At 43.3% G+C, this 10,063-nt stretch overlaps 1 protein-coding gene across 1 annotated transcript; it reads left to right on the plus strand.

Annotated features, from left to right (window-relative positions):
* Nucleotides 1–4,866: 4,866 nt before the first annotated feature.
* Nucleotides 4,867–5,790, plus strand: LOC140805596 (uncharacterized). Its single transcript, XM_073161858.1, has 2 exons — nt 4,867–5,091; nt 5,158–5,790. The coding sequence occupies exons 1-2, from the start codon at nt 4,867–4,869 to the stop codon at nt 5,788–5,790; spliced, it is 858 nt and encodes a 285-aa protein (XP_073017959.1).
* The last annotated feature ends 4,273 nt before the right edge of the window (nt 5,791–10,063 follow it).

Raw genomic sequence — 10,063 nt, forward strand, 5'->3', positions numbered from 1 at the left:
CAGCCTTGTGTAAGCCGAAATGCATGGGTGGTTTGGGGTTCAGACAGCTGGAGACTTTCAATCAGGCCTTACTAGCTAAACAGATTTGGCGCATTATCTCGGAACCTGAATCTTTGGTGGCCAGAGTCTTGAAAGGCCGGTATTTTCGCCATCAGGATATTATGGAAGCCGATTTGGGCAGCAACCCTTCTTCCATCTGGAGAGCGTTGATGTGGAGCAGGCCTTTAATTGCTGAAGGTTTGTGTTGGAAGGTGGGAGATGGGGCTCGTATTAATACGTTTGAGGATATTTGGCTTCCGGGTCCTAGAACCTGCCTAGCACCGATTCCAGACTATGCCTCATTTTCTAAAGTAAAGTCTCTCATGGTGGATGGTAGATGGAACATGCCTCTGATCCAAAAGAATTTCTCTCCACTTATTGCTCAGAAAATCACTTCCATTCCCATCACTCTGACAAGTAGAAAGGATACGAGATTTTGGAAATATGACCAGAAAGGTATATATACGGTACGAGATGGGTATAAGGCGGCCCAGGGCCTCTATGAACAGCCACCCTCGTGCTCGGCCCCTCTCCAAAAGGGCTGGTGGAAGTTCCTGTGGTCATTATCGATTCCTCCAAAAGTGAGAATATTCTGGTGGAGATCGCTTAATAATATTATCCCAACGGAACAAAACCTACTTACACATCATGTTCCGGTTACTGGAAGGTGTCCGTTGTGTCAATTTAACTTGGATACTACCAGTCATGCCCTATTTTCTTGCCCGGCCGTGAAATCTTGTTGGAAAAGAAGCTGGATTTGGTCGTCTCTTAAGCAGCTTCGCCACTTAGACGTGTTTGATATATTTCTGGGGATGAAGGAGAAGCTGAGTAAACCTGAGTTCGAACTGTTTATCATGCGTACTTGGGCCACTTGGAATGAGAGGCTTCGCTATCTTCATGAATGTAATGGCAAGGCTCGAGAATTGGATGCCGATTGGTGTGAAAATCTGCTCCAGGAATTTCGTGCGGCACGTGATTCACTTATGAGCGGCACAAAGTCAACTTTGATCAGCTCTCAAAACACTTGGTCTGCCCCGTTAGTTCACCAATTCCGGTTGGATGTGGATGCAGCTTATAAAGAGGGATATCCTAGTTGCGCAATCGGTGGAGTTATTCGTGATCATGAGGGACAACCGATTTTGGCTTTCGGAGAATTGATTGAAAAGGCCCAATCTGTTACAATGGCCGAGCTTCTTGCCATCCAGGTTGGCTTGAAAGTCGCTAGGCAGCACAACATTCAGATTCATCAAATCACCTCGGACTCTCTTCTTGCAGTGCAAGCAGTCACAAGGCCAGAAGAGGATCTTAGTTATGTGGGTTCTATTGCGGCGGATATTTGCATACTTATGGAGGCACTCGAGAGCCCTCATCTTTTTCATGTCAGGAGATCGGCTAACCGGGTGGCTCACTCGGTTGCTGCTTTTGCTTTTTCATCCTCCTCTCATTTTGTTTGGGAGCATGGATCTTTTCCTTTGTGGTTGATTAAACTTGTAATTGCGGACCTATCTTCTTCTTAATAAATTACAAGATTTCAGCTGTCAAAAAAAAAAAAATTGGAAGGAAATCATCAAAACCTTGCACCAAAACCGTTGGATCTAGCCACCATATTTTCAAGCCAAATCAAGGGCCATGAGATCAAGAAATCTCACAAATTAGGTAGATGAATTTTCGAAATTGGCAAGAGAGATTGGAGTCAAATTTGTGAGATTTGGCATGATTTTTGGTAGGATTTGAGTACCAAATTTAGACCCTTTTCCCTCACCTATAAATACACCATCAAACCTAGGCATTCTTGCACCTACAATTTTGAAAATCCCCTTGCTGAAACTCTCGAAAATTCTAGCAGCCACCTTAGTCGAAACTCTGCCCGAAAATCGTCTCAAAGTCGTCCAAGAAATCGAAGCCTAAGCGCAGTCCGAGAAAAACGAGAAGCGATCCAATTCTCGAAGCCAATCATCCACGTTTTTAGCAATTAAAATACTGTAAATGGGCTGTTTTAAAATCTTAAAATTTCGGTTTATGCATATGTGACTTTTCGGTTTTTGGATAAAAACTTCGGTCGAGTAAAATTTTTTCCTACTCCTTCTTGTGTTGTTGTCATTCGGTTTTAAACACTGTGAGGAGTCGACTGTATATGGGTGGGAATCCCAACCATGACGTACCCTTACGCGGTGGGGGATATAACCGCTATACGGCCTCGCCCCCTTGGAAAAGTAAAAATTAGGGACTGACGTCAGTAAACCATATAAAATTAGATAAATCACAGTGGCTGATAAATGTTATGCATGTTTACGAAGTATGTATGCAAGCCATGTGTTTCGAAATTTATGCATGTTGTTTTATTGTGCTCGATATTCCCCACTTGCTGAGTATTCTCAAATACTCACCTCCCTTACAACCCTTCTCAGATAAGCTTGAAGAAGAAATTGAGGAGGAAGAATCTGAGCAGTTCTGGGGATGGTGAATGCTCAAGAAATTAGATTAAGTTTAAGTGTATTATTATGCAGTTTTACGTTTTCGCATTAAACTCTGTCGTCTTTTGAGATTTCGGTTTTGTAAAGACAATGTTTATTTCATTGGAATTATGAATTATAATCTGGTTTCGGTTTACAGTATACTACAAAGGCTTGTTGTTTCGATTGTGTGATTGTTAAACAATGTCGGTGTCAATCCCGAGTCTCGGTGTGTGACATTTAAGTGGTATCAAAGCCGCCAGGTTCATAATCCGGTTGGGGAAAATGAGAAAATTTTTACAAAAGAAAAAAAAATTCTGTGAGATTTTCGAGAAATGCCGATGCTATCCCCTCTAAAACGGTCCAAAAAGTGGAAAGAAAAACGGCTAAAATCGTGAAATTCCTCCGTTTAGGCCTCCGAAACGTCGTTTTTGCCGTTTTAGGAAATATTCGTAGACCCTATAACTTCTCGTAGGAAATTCCGAATTCGATTCCGTCGATTGTTCTAGAATCCTCTCGACATATGCCTCGAACCCATATGTCTAATTCCAAACTTTCCATTTTTGGAAAGAAAAACATATTTATGTAATTTTCGAAAATTTCATATATATTGTATATTGTCCCTTGTTATATGTTGTCTCTTTCCGATTCTGAGCATTTCCATTTTTGATTTCAGGAAATGGCTCCATCTATTTCCATGCGACCCCACACCCGTGCCCAAGCTGCAATTCGTTTGAAGGAGCTTGCCCTTCACTATCAGTCCTGTCAGATTCAGCGACTTAGAGCCAGATTGAGTGAGAGGAGGAGTGAGGTCGAGACTTTAGCCGCTGAGAAAGAGGAGATTCGCGTCCGCCTTAACCAGTCTATCTATCAGGGTGAGCTAGTTAGAGGTGATAACATGGACCTAAGAGACGTCATAGAACTGGGCAAGTATCAACATCGCAAGTTACAAGAGGATATGGAGCGTTTTCGCAAGGAACTGGAGGAAGAGAAACAGCAGAATGCCAAGGATAAGAGGAGACTGGAAAATTCGTGTGAGGCCATGAACAGCCTCGCGTTTGTAAACCAACGTCTGACCCAACAGGTGGAAGCTCTAAAGGACCAACTCAAGCAGAAGAAACAGTACCATCTGCAGTATCAGCAGCATTGGAATGACGAGATGGACGTGGCTGAGGCAGAGATACATGGACTTAAGGCACATGTGGCTCAGCTCACGGAAGAGAACGCACAACTCACCAATATGGTGGAGATACTTCAAGAGGAAGAGCCAGAGGAAGAACCGGAAGAGGAGAAGCCGATAGAGATAGATGAGCCTATAGCAGCAATTGGCGACGGAGAGAGAGATGACTAGGGTTCCTTAGTGATCTCTCTTTATTATTAGGAGTTATTTTATCATTGTTGCTATGTTATTCAGTACGATTTGTTTTCATTCAGTACAATTTATTTCCATTCAGTTGTTCCTCGATATTCAAATTTAATAAAGTTATATTTATTTACTCATCTCAGTTGTTCCAGCATAACTTATTTACTCAATCTTGTCGTTATACACATCAAATTCTTAGAAGCGTTTGAATTGTAGGAAATGGCCGGTAGACCACAAAGACAAAACCGCAACCCCCGTTATGCTATCAACAACAATGCCAACGAAGGCGATAATGGACCACCACCTGGGTTAAGTCTTAACCAAGCAGACCTGATGGCTATAGCCACGATCGTGGCGACAACACTGCAAGGGTTAGTGAACCCGAACACCAATCAACCACCACCACCTCCACCACATCACGGAGTCAAGTTCCATTATGAATAACTCCGCAAGAACAGGTGTCCAACCTTCAGTGGGGATGCCGACCCCGAAATTAGCCAGAGCTGGCTGAAAAGCGTGGAGACTCAGCTGCGGCTGTTGGAAGTCCCGGATGCACTGAAAGTGGACGTGATAGTGCCTTTCCTAGAGGATAAAGCATGCAAGCGGTGGGAAGCAATCTCGCCAGCCATGACAGCTGCAGGACAAATCACATGACATCATTTTAGAGAAGCATTCCTGAAACAGTATTATCCAGCCGAGGTCAGACTGCAGAAACTGAGTGATTTTGAAAATTTTAGTCAAGCTCCAGACATGTCAGTCGTGGAGTACACCTCCCAGTTCAATGCCCTTGGATCATATGCTCCAGCAATCATGGCGGATGAAGTTCTGAAATTGCACCACTTTAAGAAGGGGTTGAACAGCAGAATCCAATCAGCTCTAGCAGTCTACCAACCTGCCAACTTTTCAGACCTGATGGGCGTGGCTATCTGAGCCGAAGCTGACATTCTTCGAAGAGAAGGGGAAAACAGGAAGAAGCGACCCCCTAGCAGCCATCCTTCTCAGGGAAAACTAATGTTCAAGAGGCCCAATCAGCCAGGTGGACCTCCCACAGGGCAATCCCCCGCCAGTAGCTGTCAAGGACTCAAGCCTTGCCCAACATGTGGCTTCAAGCACGCAGGAGAATGCCGAAGGGCCAGCGGTGTATGCTTTGGGTGTGAAAAATCAGGGCACATAATTGCAGAGTGTCCTACCGCCGCCGTTCAACCAGCAGGCCCGAACAGAGGAACTGGGCCAAACGCATGAGCAGGCTCTAGTAAATCAAAGTAGGACAAACCTAATGCCAGGGTCTTTTCCGTGACTCAGGAGGAGGCAGACGACGCCAATGAAGTCGTGTCAGGTACCATACTTATTCAGCAAGTGCATGCTTATGCATTATTTGACTGTGGTGCTACCCATTCCTTTATATCTAAGAGATTTGTTAAGAAGTTAGGCTGTAAGCCCGATAAACTAAATGAGCCCTTTCGTATAGCCACATCTACAAGTAGGGCCATTGAAACTCATGAAATTTACAAAGATTGTAAAATCAGTATTAATGATCAGACTTTTAGTGCCGACTTGATACAGTTGATCATGGTCGACTTAGACATCATCTTAGGGATGGATTGGTTAGCCAGAAACAGTGCGATAGTAGATTGTAAGGGAAAGAGAGTCAAACTCCGAACCCCAGATCAGGAAGAAGTCATGTTTCAAGGTAAATCCAAGGAACGGAAGTCGCTGCTCTCCGCATCTCAAGCTTGGAGAGCCATGAAATCCGGAGAAGACATTTACCTAGCAATGGTCAGTGAAATAAAAGAGGAAGTCGAGCTGAAACTGGAAGACATCCCTATAGCAAGGAAAGTTCCCAGATGTTTTTCCAGAATAACTCTCAGGGACGGTCCCAAACCGCGAAGTGGAGTTCGAGATCAATCTGATTCCCGGAGCTGCACCAATCTCTAAGGCACCTTATAGAATGGCACCAGCCGAACTCAATGAGCTAAAAGAACAACTCCAAGAATTGCTAGATAAAAGGCAAATTCGACCGAGTGTGTCCCCGTGGGGAGCTCCAGTACTCTTCGTGAAGAAAAAAACGGGAGTATGAGATTGTGCATCGACTATAGAGAACTAAACAAGATCACAATCAAGAACATGTACCCTTTGCCTCGGATAGACGATCTGTTTGATCAGCTTAAAGGAGCCTCCGTTTTTCTAAACTGGATATGAGGACATGTTATCATCAATTAAAGGTCAAGGCTGAAGATATCCCCAAAACAGCCATTCCAACCAGATATGGACATTATGAATTCACAGTGATGCCTTTTGGTCTGACCAACACACCGACAACATTCATGGATATGATGAACAGAGTATTCAAGCCATTCTTGGATCAGTTCATAGTGGTATTCATCGATGATATCCTCGTCTATTCTCCTGACGAGACGAGCCATGAAGAGCACCTTCACCTTGCTTTGCAGATCTTAAGAGAGAATAAGCTCTATGCTAAGTTCAACAAGTGTGTATTCTCGCTAAGGAGTGTGTAATTTCTAGGACACGTAATCTCGAGAGCAGGAGTGTCAGTAGATCCAAGGAAAGTAGAGGCAATTACAGAGTGGCCAAAACCGAAGAACGCCACTGATATCAGAAGCTTTCTTGGATTGGCAGGTTACTACCAGGATGTTTGTCGAAGGGTTCTCCTCGATAGCCGTGCCACTGACAAAGCTCACACAGAAGAATTCTAAATTCATCTAGAATGAGGATTGTGAGAAGAGTTTCTAGACATTGAAAGAGAAACTCGCATCCACGCCAGTGTTGATCCTGCCCGCAGAAAATAAAGATTTCACTATCTACAGTGACGCCTCTAAGGAAGGTCTAGGATGCGTACTCATGGAGGAAAGAAGATTGATCGCCTACGCATCAAAGCAATTGAGACCGTATGAGCAGAACTATCCTACTCATGATTTGGAACTAGCAGCGGTTGTCTTCGCCTTAAAGATTTGGAGGCACTACCTATATGGTGGTAAATGTGAAATCTTCACAGACCATCAGAGCCTCAAGTACCTGTTCACCCAGAAGGAACTTAATATGAGGCAAAGCCGATGGATCGAACTTCTGAAGGATCATGACTTGACCATAAGCTACCATCCGGGTAAAGCAAACAAAGTGGCTGATGCGCTAAGTCGGAAGGGCCCATGCAAGATAACTCTAGCTTCCCTCTCGGCCCAGCCATGTCTATAGGAGACCGTCAAGTTAAACCAAGATCGAGACCCGGTACTGACCAAACTTAAGGAGCAGGTCAGAGAAGGGAAGTCTCTGGATCATCAAATTGATGACAAGGGAATCTTAAGGATGAAAGGAAGACTGTGAGTGCCCGACAGCGATAACCTTCGCCAAGAGATAATGACAGAGGCACACAAGTCGAAATTCTCAGTCCATCGAGGCAGTACGAAAATGTACATGGACCTCAAAAATAGTTTATGGTGGAATGTCATGAAAAGAGATGTAGCTAAATTCGTCTCCAGATGTCAGGTATGCCAGCAGGTCAAAGAAGAACACCAGCGACCTGGAGGATTACTGCAACCTCTGGAAATCTCCGAGTGGAAGTGGGAGCATATTTTCATGGACTTTGTGGTAGGATTGCCAAAGTACTAGGCAGAGCCACGACGGTATATGGGTGATCGTGGACAGACTCATGAAGACCGCACACTTCTTACCCGTCCGCATGAATTACAATCTCGACAAATTGGCTTCACTGGACATGGACAACATTGTGAGACTGCATGAGTGCCAGTGAACATCCTATCTGATAGAGACCCGAGGTTCGTCTCGCGCTTTTGGAAGAGCTTCCAAGAGGCCATGGGAACGAAAATGACCCTAAGTACGGCCTATCATCCCAAACCGATGGGCAGACGGAGAGAACCATACAGACCTTAGAAGATATGATGCGAGCGTGCACTCTTGAATTCAGTAACAACTGGAGCACTCATCAACCCTTAATTGAGTTTGCATACAACAACAGCTATCACAGCTATCACAGCAGCATCGAAATGGCTCCATACGAAGCCCTTTATGGAAGGAAATGTTGGTCACCACTTTACTGGGATGAAGTGGGAGAGAAAGCCGTGGTGGGACCCGAGCTAGTACAGATGACAGTGGACAAGGTTAAAATTGTCCGAGAAAGCTCAAGGCAGCTCAAGACCGACAGAAGAGCTGGGCAGATCTTAAAAGAAGGCCTGTAGAGTTCAATGTGGGTGAGAAAGCTTATGTAAAAGTCTCGCCTATGAGAGGACTTGTCCGATTCAGTAAATCCGAGAAACTGAACCCTCGTTATGTTGGACCATTCGAAATCTTGGAAAATGTGGGCATGCTAGCATGTAGGCTGGCACTGCCACCAAACATGTCAAGGATCCACAACGTGTTCTATGTGTCCCAACTAAGTACATTCCAGACCCGAGTCACGTATTAGAGGTAGAACTGCTCTTGGTCGAAGGGAACTTGGGAGAAGAATTGAAATACGAAGAAGTCCCTATTAGAATTGTGGACACCAAGGAACAAGTTCTTAGACGACGTATCATTCCCTACGTCAAGGTACAGTGGTCCAACCACACGGAGCGAGAAGCAACTTGGGAAGTCGGAGAGGAGATGCGAAAAGAATATTCCTATCTATTTGGTGAACAAGCCAACTCAAGTTTCAAGGACGAAACTTCTCATAAAGAGGGAGGGATGTGAGAACATATTGCACTATGTAATTAATATTTTTAAGGAAATATAGCATAAGATTTTTATTATTATATTAAATGAGATATGTTATGGGAAAAATATTATTGGGAAATCTTTGGTATAAAGATAATAATATCTACACCAAGGCATGAGTATTTTCGAAATTTGGGAAGAGAATTTGTGAGATTGGAATACCATACAAGTTTAAAGGAATTAAGGCATAAATATTTCAAGAAATTTCGAAATTATCCTAGATTAAATGCTAAGATTTTTGTGATGGTTAGATGTTGGGTTAATTGGAAGGAAATCATCAAAACCTTGCACCAAAACCGTTGGATCTAGCGACCGTATTTTCAAGCCAAATCAAGGGCCATGAGATCAAGAAATCTCACAAATTAGGTAGATGAATTTTCGAAATTGGCAAGAGAGATTGGAGTCAAATTTGTGAGATTTGGCATGATTTTTGGTAGGATTTGAGTACCAAATTTAGACCCTTTTCCCTCACCTATAAATACACCATCAAACCTAGGCATTCTTGCACCTACAATTTTGAAAATCCCCTTGCTGAAACTCTCGAAAATTCTAGCAGCCACCTTAGTCGAAATTCTGCCCGAAAATCGTCTCAAAGTCGTCCAAGAAATCGAAGCCTAAGCGCAGTCCGAGAAAAACGAGAAGCGATCCAATTCCCGAAGCCAATCATCCACGTTTTTAGAAATTAAAATACTGTAAGTGGGATGTTTTAAAATCTTAAAATTTCGGTTTATGCATATGTGACTTTTCGGCTTTTGGATAAAAACTTCGGTTGAGTACAATTCTTTTCCTACTCCTTCTTGTGTTGTTGTCATTCGGTTTTAAACACTATGAGGAGTCGACTGTATATGGGTGGGAATCCCAAACATGACGTACCCTTACGCAGTGGGGGATATAACCGCTATACGGCCTCGCCCCCTAGGAGGAGTAAAAATTAGGGACTGACGTCAGTAAACCATATAAAATTAGATAAATCACAGTGGCTGATAAATGTTATGCATGTTTACGAAGTATGTATGCAAGCCATGTGTTTCGAAATTTATGCATGTTGTTTTATTGTGCTCGATATTCCCCACTTGCTGAGTATTCCCAAATACTCACCTCCCTTACAACCCTTCTCAGATAAGCTTGAAGAAGAAATTGAGGAGGAAAAATCTGAGCAGTTCTGGGGACGGTGAATGCTCAAGAAATTGGATTAAGTTTAAGTTTATTATTATGCAGTTTTACGTTTCCGCATTAAATTCTGTCGTCTTTTGAGATTTCGGTTTTGTAAAACCAATGTTTATTTAATTGGAATTATGAATTATAAACTGGTTTCGGTTTACACTATACTACAAAGGCTTGTTGTTTCGATGGTGTGATTGTTAACAACGCCGGTGTCAATCCCGAGTCTCGGGGCATGACAGTTTTATACGTCCAAATCCGATCTCCACCGTTCAGAATACACCTTGCATTTCATAAGTGCACTATTTGATATATAATTGAC

This window comes from Primulina eburnea, chromosome 11 (genome assembly GCF_022965805.1).
Source record: "Primulina eburnea isolate SZY01 chromosome 11, ASM2296580v1, whole genome shotgun sequence".
Classification (NCBI taxonomy): Eukaryota; Viridiplantae; Streptophyta; class Magnoliopsida; order Lamiales; family Gesneriaceae; genus Primulina; species Primulina eburnea.